The sequence below is a fragment of the Juglans regia genome, chromosome 14 (genome assembly GCF_001411555.2).
Source record: "Juglans regia cultivar Chandler chromosome 14, Walnut 2.0, whole genome shotgun sequence".
In the NCBI taxonomy this organism is placed as follows: Eukaryota; Viridiplantae; Streptophyta; class Magnoliopsida; order Fagales; family Juglandaceae; genus Juglans; species Juglans regia.
In genome coordinates, this window is record NC_049914.1 from 21,074,144 (window position 1) to 21,086,665 (window position 12,522).

General features: G+C 36.8%; 2 protein-coding genes across 3 annotated transcripts; both read right to left on the minus strand.

Annotated features, from left to right (window-relative positions):
• Window positions 1–8,422, minus strand: LOC108998952 (vesicle-associated membrane protein 714). Of its 2 annotated transcripts, XM_018975723.2 has the most exons (5): window positions 8,017–8,422; window positions 5,397–5,587; window positions 4,736–4,899; window positions 2,368–2,492; window positions 1–316 (listed from the first exon to the last, which is right to left on the minus strand). In XM_018975723.2, exons 1-4 carry the CDS (start codon window positions 8,231–8,233, stop codon window positions 2,402–2,404), a joined length of 663 nt encoding a protein of 220 aa, XP_018831268.1. In that variant the 5' UTR covers window positions 8,234–8,422; the 3' UTR covers window positions 1–316; window positions 2,368–2,401. The 2 variants fall into 2 exon arrangements, with proteins under 2 accessions (XP_018831268.1, XP_018831267.1); XM_018975722.2 differs by lacking the exon at window positions 1–316 and having other exon boundaries at window positions 2,096–2,492; window positions 8,017–8,421.
• A 3,413-nt stretch (window positions 8,423–11,835) lies between these two features.
• Window positions 11,836–12,282, minus strand: LOC108998930. The gene has a single exon (XM_018975703.1). The coding sequence runs from the start codon at window positions 12,280–12,282 to the stop codon at window positions 11,836–11,838; it is 447 nt and encodes a 148-aa protein (XP_018831248.1).
• Between the last annotated feature and the right edge of the window lie 240 nt (window positions 12,283–12,522).

Consider the following 12,522-nt stretch of genomic DNA (forward strand, 5'->3'; position numbering starts at 1 on the left):
GGAAGTAAGTGCAAGACTACAACAAGATCCAGCACCATCAAATAAAACTAGAAGTTTCAATAATGGAATTATAGTTTAAACTATTTGAGAAGTAGTGTCTATCAGCACTGCCTGCCGTCCATGCAGTGACTCAAAACTTGGTAACATCTAAATAACAAACATTGATGAGTTCTCTTCTTGCGGTTACAGTCTAAACCCTTTTATATTATAGTGGAAACTAAGGATTTCAAAGATTGCATCTTTCTTCGTATTCACACCATCCCCATTCCAGTATGACTTCTAGTAGACCCACCCAATTCATGCAGAGTAAAAGATCCTGGAGTATTTGCTGACAATATAAGAATGACGAGCTCTTGTTGCTTAAGATATTCGTATGCACTGGAACTAGAACAGAAACACAGCAAGTGCATATATCAAATTTTTAAAACACAGATGAAATGGTCCAATGCGACCTTTATAAAGGTATACCGGCTATTCTTATAGGTGGAAAAATAATTGAAAATCAAAATCTTTACAATCTATAACCCTGTTCACAGTGACCATCTCATATGAAGTTCAAGAAAATAGCACTCTGAGGAGCAAAAGGCCCACTACTGAAGATTTTGGAATTCTAAGCTAGAAGCAGATATCAATTTGGTTCAGCAAGTCAATGCCCAAACTTTTTGGTGCGCTGTTATTCTCAATATATTGCTCCAGACATATTTTCCAGATCATCAAACAAGTATGCCGAAGCTCAGACAAGGAAAAAGTACGAAGGCTTTGTTATTCTGTGATATTTGATGGGTTATTGAATTACAAATCCAGCCAATCCCAGGATTACAAAGTTTTGTGTTCTCGGAAATGCATTCCAGAACACGGATAACGTTATGTACATAAATGACAGTACTAGGACAGTTTTTTTCTTTTTCCTAGTTTCAGTTATATTGTTTACTTGAAATATTTTGATATCTTATACTTTCACTTAATAAATGCAGTCCAAAAGGGATGTAGATTAGACTTTCGACATCCAATTTCAGACCAGAATTTCCCCCATCAAATGATTACGACAAGTTTCAAATATGATGCTATCGGATAACTTATTCAGTCATAAATCCAACTATGAACAAAAAGTTCAGATGACTTGCAAGAAAATCATGGACAGAAGGCACAACATGAATGTTCAGCATAATTCCTAGAGCTGTTCATTAACTATTTTGTTTATTCTCTATGTGTGTGTGTGCCTGTGCCTGTGGGTGTGGGTTGGATTCAAGTTGTGTTTGGTTTAACTCTTCACATTCTTAAAATAATTTTGTTAAGCTGATACTTTGTCAAATCTACAATTAGATTACATGTCCTTCATACGGTTATCATACATGTTTAATTTGACAAGTCATTTGCTATCCAAACCAAAACTCATTTGTTTAGTAAATTTTTAAATATGGACAAAGAAACACATACTTCATACATTTGTTTTTGGATAAGTCATACTTTGTACATTCTTAGATAATCTTGATATTTGGCAAGCATAATCAGCATGCTATATCATATAATCCGATGGTCAGTTCGACAAGATATTGATCATAGGGGAGGTTTCCAAGTGGTATAACATTGTAAAAGAGATATGAAGTATAACTTGAACCTAACTCTTTTTTTATATGTATAACTAGAACCTAAGTCTTTACAAAGATATGCATATATTTAAATACACAAACAATGCTCTAAATGTATCATAGATTTAGAAGTGGGAAGAAAAGAAATGGAGGGGGATGAGGCCTAAATGCCCAGGCAGAATCCGACTTTATGCCACCATATTCTCTTATAATATAATTCATAAGAATTATCTCACCACGTGTATATCTCAACATTTTTTAATTCGTTTTAAGACAATATGCAATACAAAGGATAGAAGTGGGAAAGTAACAGCAAAGCAGCTTTGACGAAAGGTATAAGACCTGAAAGGCTTGGTCTTGAGACTATAGTATAATATAGCCATTTCACAAATGAAAAGAACTAATAAAATGAGAATCAAAACTGACCATGCAATTAAACAAAATAAGCTAATTGACCGGATAGTTATGTTAAAGAGCAGACCAAGATTAGTTGATTAACAGGAATATGTGTGTGAAAGAGCAGATCAACATTTTGTACTAAATAATGAATTAACCATGAACTCATACATTTTGTTAAAAAATTACAAATATGAAGCATAACAATTCAACAGCACTTATCAGGCTTCCAAAGATAAATGCTGGTTACTTACATCAAGCCCAACAACAGCAAAAGAAGCTACAGGATAATTCTGGAAGCCTACACAGACCAAGATACCATATTTCCAAACACCCTAAAAGAAACGAATAGACATCGTTTAAACAGCCATCAGTCGCATACCTCAGCAGAACTTCGAAACCAGCAAGAATGGAAATCAAGATCTGCAGGAAGGTAGGGTGATGCCTCCACAGCAAGCAGCAATTATAAAGTACAGCAACAGAACAATCAAGAATGTCAACAGTGCCCTGTCATGAACAAGAGAAAAGTTTATATGATGAAAACTACAATTCCCAAAGGCTATAAGCAGCAAAAACTATTAATGTGTACAAGTACTTTCAACAATTCCATTGTATGGTCCGAATTTGGTTTGATGCATAAAATTAGTAAAATAGAATCAAACTCTTCATTCTATAAAAGCAATTCTTATTTGATGAATAAACTTGCAGCAGGTAAAAGCTGATAGCTCATTATTAAAGAGAAATGGAAAACCTCTTGCAAATAATTGCAGACAAAACAGTTATTATGTTTCTTACACATTACATAACATTTGTGGCATGTCCAACTCTAAGGCATGATTAGAAAAATCACTACATATTTATTTAGTTAATTATACACAGTCCATAGTCCTTCGCAAATACGACACCTATACTCAGGATTCTAAACTAGCTTCTGACTAGAAAAACTGATCTTTATGACTGGAAGAACTAAAACACCAACCAAAAAAGAAATGATGGGTCATTTTAGGCATGGTCCTTAATTGAAAATTCTCTAAAATGTATTACGATGTAGAACAAAGGACTTTAGAGATTAGTGAAGGATAAACAGAGAGAAGATGCAAGTGAAAAGAAAAAAGAGAGAGAAAAGAAGAAGAAGAAGAAGAAGAGAGCTATGGAGTGCAGAAAACAAACCAGAGGGAGAGGGGACCAAGTCCATGGTCCAGAGGAAAGAGAGGAGAGAATATCACTTTCTCAGAATTTTATTCCATCAAAATCTATCTCCTTGGAGTACAGAAGACGTTTAAATAGACTAACGGATATCCCAAAATAATCAGGAATTTTAAATTCTTAAAAAATAAAAACTTGACTCTTATACTGAACCCTAATCCTAATGGATTCCAATGTCTTCAATCACAAAATAAAAGCTCAGTAAAATAAAGGATAGAACATAATATTAAAACCAAATTGATTAAAATTGTTACACATCATATCCCTAACAAAATCTATTGTCATTTGTTTAGCCAGCTAATCTCCAAGTCTCAACTTCCTTATTCAACAAATCTAAGCTCATAGACATGTCACTGAATACCTTAGGAGAGGTACAATGAATCATTGTTTTAGAGTATTTACACATAACTACAGAGAGTTCTGATGTAAAAGAACAGCAGTCAACTCCCAGGACAAAACAATGTTAAGAAATATAAAACTAAAAAAATGGAAAATAGGATTGTCATGAGCCAGATATAAGCCTAATCTCTTAAAAAGCTCCCAAGATTTGCTTCGAAAGTCCAACAATGAAAAAGCACAAGGCCATAGCAATAATGATTCTACTCTCCACATACACCAGAAAGAATAGATGCAGAAGAACAGAGAATCATTGTTTGTAATTTCACAAAACCTCATCGAGTTAGATGGGTTATTCCCAGGAGGGTGGTTGATCTTCTTGCAAGCTAGAGAGGTCTTTATGGCAATCCCCAAATCGCAGAAGTCTGGACAATGAGGCCTATTTGCCTTTTGTGGTGCATATGGACAGAAAAGAATGACCTGAACTTTGAAGATTGGGTACACTCATTGGATGAAAAGTTTCTTTTTCAACACCCTTTCTATTTGGATCATTGCTTTGGACTCCAATAGTCTTAGTTTACATGTGACTTCCTTGTATCTATCTCTCACTCCTTACTGGTGTTTTCTTCTATATGCGTTGTATACTTGGGCTATGCTATTTCTAGTATTGATATAATTATATTTTATCAAAAAAATAAAAAATAATAATACGCCCCATCCCCAATAGTTTTTACATGTGACTTCCTTGTATCTATCTCTCACTCCTTACTGGGTGTTTTCTTCTATATGCCTTGTATACTTGGGCTATGCTATTTCTAGTATTGATATAATTATATTTTATAAAATAAAATAAAAAATAATAATAATGCCTAACCCCCCCCCCCCCCCAAAGAAGCAGATGATCAAATCCAAATTTTTATTTTATTTTGTGCACTATTATGAATATATAATTAGGCCTGGCTTGCTTTCACAAACCATCTTATCTCATCTCATCATTATAACTTTCCTAAACTTCCAAACAAAATACAAAAAACAATTCAACTTTTTCAAATACCAAAACAAAAATAATATTCTAACAATATTTTATTCAACTTTCATCTCATTTCATCTGTGTAACCAAACGAGGTCTTAATCTTTACTAACAACAGGTAGAATGAACATTAATGCATTCATAAAGCCAAACTGATAAGAGGATATAAGAAACCCACAAAAGCTTGGCATTTTTCATCCAAAGAGCTCGACGAAGGCGCTTGGATTGTTTCTTGAAGTGAAATGCACCATCTTGCATGGTTGCAGTTTTATCAACAAGAAGTTCAATCCGGTCACCTCTCTCCAATATCTTCTCTATGTTCTCCACCATGATAGTACGTATCTGGACACCAGATTTTTGGAGCTTGTGAGAAAAAAAAAAATGCCACAGGAAAATGATAGATACTACAGACACAAAAGTAAGAAATGAGGGTGCAATATCATATGCAATATCATAATTTTGGTAGTTTGGGTGCAAATAAAAAAATATAAGTTCTATATGGTGCAAATTGAAATTTTAGTAGTTTGGGGGTGTAAAGTGAAAAATAGGTGGTAATTTGTGGGTAAAAAGCATAAGCTCTCTTTTTTATATAACTTGCAAACACAATTTGACCAAATGCTCTACAGTTGACAATGTCTTATTGTAAGTCGCAAGCAGGCACTAGTTGAAATAGCTAACTTTAAATGATTAATATTGGACCCTGATTTACATGTAGATAACCCAGGGAAGCACTGTAATTGAAAATGATATAAAGGCAGCTGTATACATGTCATTACAGGAATACATAAATAAGAAAGAAGAAACAGAAAGCAATTTGCAAAACAACTGAAGATACTTACCTCGCCAACTTCACCTCTTACACGGTTTAGGGTATCTGCACTAGGATTACTAGAAAAAAACTCCATTTGCTGATGCAAGACTCTGGAAAACTCGTCGTTCATTGCATAAGCCGGTGCATAGTTGGCCACTCTGCCATAGTTTTTCATGAACCTCATTTGGATATCCTCCAAGTAAGAAAAAGGGATCCTCCCTGGACCAAGGCACAAAGAAGTCACAAAACGATGGTTAAAAGAAGAACATGAAAAGAGGGAACACGGGGGTATGCAGCTTTTTTTGTTGGGGGATAAAAGCAATAAAAAAAAAAAATAGATTGACATCCTTCTCATGTGAAAATCTAAATGATAATGAGATTTAAAAGTCGGAACTGCAGGGTTACTTATCACACAAAAGAGAAGTATAAATGTACACATAATGAGATGACTACAATAAATAAGTAGATGATATGATAAATACTTAAAAGAGGCAGGAAGCAAATATACCACAAAAGATATCAAATGGAAAGATAATCTAGGAGAAAATCCATAAAAATAAAATGGATTGTTTAAATCTGGATTGAAAACAACTTAAAGATCATAATACGAAGAGATATATTTTTTTATTTTGATAAGTATAATATGAAGAGATATTCTCTGACCAATATCGAAATTTTTCCGAGATATTGAAAGAGGAGAGTTCCTACAAATCTGGATCGAAGAAAGGGCGGATATGGTAAAACATCAGTGGCAAATGAATCAGTTTGGCTTGTCACATAAGCTTAATAAAAGGCAAGTGGTGTGTTAGGTGTTATTATTATTTAATGAACATATTCAAATCCCACAAAATTATAAACCCAAAAATGAAAATTCAACAGGCTAGTATTGTAGCATCCTTGGTTTGGAGATAGGACCCTCAATATTGCATTCCCTGTAAGTGGCAGACTTGATGAATAGCTCTAGTAGGAGCCATCACTGATTTTTTCAGCTTGCTGTATGCTGCAAATATTGGTAACATTGAGGAGGATAGGATGATCTGAATTCATGTGGGGAGTAGGAGATTCACAGTTCGGTCCTTGTACAAGGCTTTGATGGTTCAAACTGCCACACCTTTGCTGGGAAGTGCATTTGGAGATATAAGGTGCCTCTCAAGGTAGCTCTCTTTGAGGAAATGTGGGCATATTGTTACTGATTGGTGTTATATCTGTAAAAAAAAGTGATGAACTCGTGGATCATTTATTATTGCATTGTGCAGTGGCCAGCACATTATGGGGGGCATTTTCAACAAGACCAACCCCTAGGGGTTGGCTCAAGTGTTAAAGGCCTTGGTCTTAGTGGTATGCTCCCTCCAGGCCTAAGGTTCAATTCCTCTTGGATGTAAACAATTTCTATGGGCCATTGGACTGGAGTAACTTCCCCTTGAATTACCCGAGATGCACTTGCAAGAAACTCCTTGCCGAGGGCTTGTACACCTCCGGAATTAGTTGGGACGTTGTTCTTAGATACCCGGTGCCAATAAAAAAAAAGGACCGGATTTGCAAGGGTAATGCCCAGAAGGGTGGTGGATCTTCTTACTTGTTGGGGAGGTCTTTAGGGTAACCCCTAAATTGGAGTTTTGTGGAAAATGATCCCCCTATGTCTCATGTGGTGTCTTTGGATGGAGATAAATGGTCGAAGATTTGAAGATCAAGAACATCTTTGGATGAACTTAAGAGATTCTTCTTCAAAATGTTGTTTTTATGGGCTTCTATAATTGTATCTAGATGTTATTTTTCTATACCTCTTGTGTACTTGAGCTATGCCTACTTACTTCTATCAACAAAATTTTATTTTACCTATAAAAAAAAGTATGTTATCATTCCCCTAAGACTGAAACTGATCTAACAACTAATAATCTGCATTGTTTCCTCCGTTTCCTTCGAAATCAACAGGAACCTAACAGAAATTCTGCTCAATCTAGATATAAGCAATTGCTCCTAACACATAATGAATCAAACCGAAGCCTAGTTTTAATAGGTCTGACTCCCGAGCAAATGCAACTAAGTTTCTTTTAATTTTTTTTTTTATAAGAACAAAGTAAAGTTAATTATTGAAGTTAAGATTAGATTATTTTTGTATACCTCTTAGGTACTTGGGGCTACGCCTACTTACTTCTATCAACAAAATTTTATTTTACCCATAAAACAAAAGTATGTTATCATTCCCCTAAGACTGAAACTGATCTAACAACTAATACTCTGCGTTGTTTCCCCCCGTTTCCTTCGAAATCAACAGGAGCTTAGTAGAAATTCTGCTCAATCTAGATATAAGCAATCGTTTCTAACGCATAATGAATCAAACCGAAGACTAGTTTTAATTGGTCTGAATACCGAGCAAATGCAACTAAGTTTAGTTTAATTTTTTTTTTTTATAAGAACGAAGTTAAGTTAGTTATTGAAGTTTAGATTAGATTCTTGCATGATCAAAATATTTTTTGGAACACAATTGGATAAATCAAATATCATTATCATTTCCAGCATAAAAATCAATAAACCCAAAGCCCCCTCCGCATCCTAAAATCCATCAGCCAAAACCACAATCGAAAATCAAGAATTGTTTCGATATTTGAAAGATTAAAAGAAAAAGAGGAGGAGAAGTAGAAACGCACTGCCGAAGGTGTTGTTGGCCATACAGAGGAAGGTGAGGCCATCGGATCGAAGTATGTGGAAGATGTAGGTGTCCTGGGAGAAGCAGAGCCTGGCATCGGCTTCCGACGGAAGTTTCTCGAGGATCCGCCTCGCCACCGCACCCGTGTTACCCGTAACAGCGCTGAACTCCGCCAGCACCACCGTTCCCCGAGCGACCACCGCGTAGAGTATAGCCATCCCTCTCTATCTCAGCGGCTCCTCGAGATTCAGAGGGCGATCCAAATCCCTCTCTATAATTTTGGTCTCAAAAAACCATAGAGAATTCGAGCTATGGATAGCTAATGATCAATAAATTGGCAATTTTGTGTTTTCAAATTAATTATTTTTAATTTTCAGTTGAAACTTGAAGGTGAGGAGCAGACAAGGTCTGTTGTTACCGGCGAGTCCACGGTGTGCTAAGTTTAGGTACGTGGATTTTGATTGGCTGTCGGAGAGGGCATTGGACACGCGTGCTAATGTGTTGTTTTTGAGATTTGTTTGTTTTTTTCGATCTTAAAAAAAACCAATGCCTATGGTTGTTCCAAAACAAACGCGGTTGATAATCCCAAAGCCTTTTATCTTAGTTATGTTTAGACGTTAAGTTAAATTGAGGTGAGTTGAATCTTTTTATGAATATTAATAAATTTAATGGAGTAAATTTTGTAGAACTCACTTAAAATTAAAATTTTCTTTTAAATTAAGATAATTATATTCATCGTGAAAAGACCAAATGGCCAATACATCCAGGGATGTCTTCAAGTTCGATAAGGACATCATCATTAGCGAGAGCATTCTTAGCTAATACATGAGTGATCTCATTGGATGCTCTTGTTACATGTTGAACAGACCATGATTCAAAAGAGTTGAGTATTATCCTGGTATCCATGGAGATTAAGCTAGCTTGAGTCCAATTTTCAGTTGAGCCTTTAAGCTCGTTTACCACCTACAGGGCATCCCCTTCAAGGATAATCTTGTTAAGGCCAATGTTGACAGCTAAAAGGATAGCCTGTTGGGCTGCATAAGCTTCAGCAATAAAGTGACCTGCATGATCTCGGATAGCTACACCAACACCACTTGTACAATTGTGCTTTTGGAGGCTTGCATCCTAATTGATCTTATAAAAATCATGAGGAGGAGGTTCCCATTGGGGTACTGAGTTCCCAACCAATATAGGAGGTGTCGAGGTGGGATTTTTCAATATCTTCAATTTTTCCATCTTCTATTTTGATTGAAGAGATAGAGTGAGGGGATTAGTGAAGTGTTGCTTGAAAATTAGCTCATTCATTCTCCTCCAAATCTTCCAAACCACAACTGCAAACTCGACTAGAAGGGACTCCTTCAATTTAGCTAGCATTAAGAGAACCATATCTTTGAAAGATGATTGAGTTGCCTGCTTCTTTTGGAAGTGCACGGAACAATAGTTCCAGACATTAGTAGCTGAGGGGCATTCCCAAAGGGAAGGCTCTATTGTTTCATCTGCCTGGTAGCAAATGGGGCATGAAAAGTCATCAATGATTTGTCTCCTTTTGAGATTTGATATGACAAGCCTTCCAAATGAAGAGTTTTTCAAAGCTGGTGATGGGAAGCTTCCATAGTCTACCCCATTTTTCTTGATGGCAGTTCAAGTATGATGTTTGGCCTTAAGATGACTTGTGAATTGCCAGCTGCAAGTAATATGCACTTTTGATAGAAAAAGACCCCATTTTTGGACCCATTCCATATGATCTTGTCAGAGTTGTGGCATAGACTGATGGGAATTGTAGAATAGTATTGACTTCTTCCTCAAAGAAAATATAACTTCCACGTCATAGAGGACTAGTCAATTAATGATGCAACCACAGCCTCAGGGTCATAATTCTTGATAGGGCTTAGGATCATATGTGGAGGGGGCCTGGGAGCCACTTGTTCTTCCAAATACTTGTCTATCTCCCATTTCCAATGCGCCATATAAGGCCTGCCTCCAGTAAAGGTTTTGCAGAAAGGATACTTCTCCATATAAAAGAGTCAATTCTTTTGATTTGTGCCTGCAGGAAGTTCCCATGGGGATAATACTTTGCTCAAAAGAGCTTAGCAGCTAGGGAATCTAGATATTGAAGCAGTCTCCAACCTTGCTTTGCAAGCAGGGCCATATTAAACAATTCCAGGTCCCTAAAACCAAGACCACCAGCGGCTTTAGATCTTCTCATATGGTTCCAGACACACCAATTGGTCCTACCTTTATCATCTTGTTGACCCCACCAATACTGTCTTGTTAATTTGGTAAGCTCCTCCAATATGGATTTTGGAAGTTTAAAAACTCTCATGCTATAGATAGGAATTGCTTGAAGGACTACTTTGATGAGAATCTCTTTGCCAGCTTGACTTAAATGCTTTAACTTCCAATTGCTAATCTTACTTCTTACTCAATCAATGATGCTTTTAAAGCCTTTGATTATGTGTCTCCCTAATTGGATTGGTTATCCAAGGTATTTATCATAAGATTGAGAGGATTTAGTTCCAGCAACAACTAGGATCAGCTCCTTCGCTTCTGGCCTTGTGTTTTTGCTGAAAAAGATAGAAGTATTTTCTTTGTTAAGTCTTTGACCTGAGCCTTGTTCATATGTCTCTAAAAGGAAGAAAAACTTGCTCCGTTCAAAAGGGTTTGCCTTACAAAATAAGAGGCAATCATCTGCAAAAAATTAAGTGAGTAATATGCAGTCCTGAGCTACCAATAGGGACACCAGTTATGGCTCCTCTCATTTCTGCCTTTTGGTTTAATTTGTTGAGGACCTCAGCACATAAGATGAATAAATATGGGGAAATAGGGTTCCCGTGTCTAATGCCTCGTGATGGTGAGAAAAGGTTTTCAGGGTTACCATTTAGAAGAATTGAGTACGAAACAGTATTCACACATCTCATGATAATCTTAACCCATTTTGTGGCAAACCCCAGTCTAGTCATTACTGCAGCTAAGAAGGACCATTCAAGCCTATCATAGGCTTTACTCATATCCAATTTCAATGCCATAAAGCCTTTTTTACCCTTCAATAGATTGCTCATAGTATGCATGGTTTCAAAGGCCACAATGGCTTTGTCTGTGATCAACTTGTCTAGAACAAAGGCACTATGAGAAGAAGATATAAGCTTTGAGAGGATGGGTTTAAGCCTATTTGCTAGAAGTTTGGCCAAAATCTTATAGAGAACATTACAGAGGGAGATGGGCCTAAATTCAGAGACTTTGGAGGGGTTCATTAAAATCTTGAAGCCATGAGGTAGAGTTGAAAGCCTCATGCACTACTGAGCAAACCCTTGGACCAACTACATCTCAATGCTTTTGATAGAAGAGGGCAAGAAAACCGTCAGGTCCTAGGGACCCGAGGCTATTCATACTGAAGAGAGCTTGTTTGACTTCTACTATGGAGATTGGCTTTGTGAGGGAGGAATTCATGTTAGCAGTAACTGTGTTCTCTAGAGCATCAAGGCACTCGGGTATGAGAGGATGTGAATAGGTTTTTAAAGAAAGTCTACATGTCACTAACCTCCTCAGGCTTGTCAACCATAATTCCTGTTTCATGGGATATTTTCTTGATTTCATTATGCTTCTTCTTTTGGTTAGCACACATATGGTAGAGTTTTGTATTCATGTCTCATTCCTTAAGCCAAGTTTTCTTTGCTCTTTATTTCCATTGTGTGTCCTTTTCTTCAAGCAGCTTGTCAACTTCAACTCTGAGGTGGTAAGTCTCCTCGTTGCAGTCCCCTGTGTTAAGCATTTGGAGCTGTTTGATTTGGTTGAGTTTTAGGTTGATTAGTTTCTTCTGGTTCTAAAAATTGCTCTTGCTCCATTGCTGCAGAAGTTCCTTGCACCTGAGAAGGCTCTCTGATGTTTCCTGTGATCTTTGGTGTGAGATGTTGTCCCAGGCCTTTTTAATCAAATCACCACATTCTTCTCGAGAATCCCAGTTGGCTTCATATCTAAATGGCCTTTGGTTTCTCATACCAGTTGTCAAGCCTGCACCAGTGGTTAGAAGGATGGGGCAGTGGTTAGAACAATAGGCACTTAAGGTTGAAACATAGTAGTCAGGAAAAAGGGAGAACCAAGACAAATTCCCCAAGGCCCTATCCAATTTCTCTTTTGTGAAATGAAGGCCCTCTCTTCTATTGCTCCAGGTGAAATAATCACCTTCAAAAGGTACTTCATTTAGTTTACTATCCACCATTGCTGATCTAAAAACTTCCATCATACTATAAGGTCTCTCCGTTGCCCCCATTTTCTCAAATTGAAAACATATTTCATTAAAATCTCCAAGGCAGATCCAAGCCTAGTTGTCACAAGATTTAAGAAGTCTCAGTAAATCCTAGTTGCCTCTTCTTTTACTTGACTCCAAGTGACCATAAAATCCAGTGAGATGAAAAGGAAAAGCCTGATTCCCTCTAGGGTGGAGTACCTCAACTAAGATATTGTGCCTGGTATAGGAAAGCAGTTGAACTTCATAGTCTCCTTTCCACAA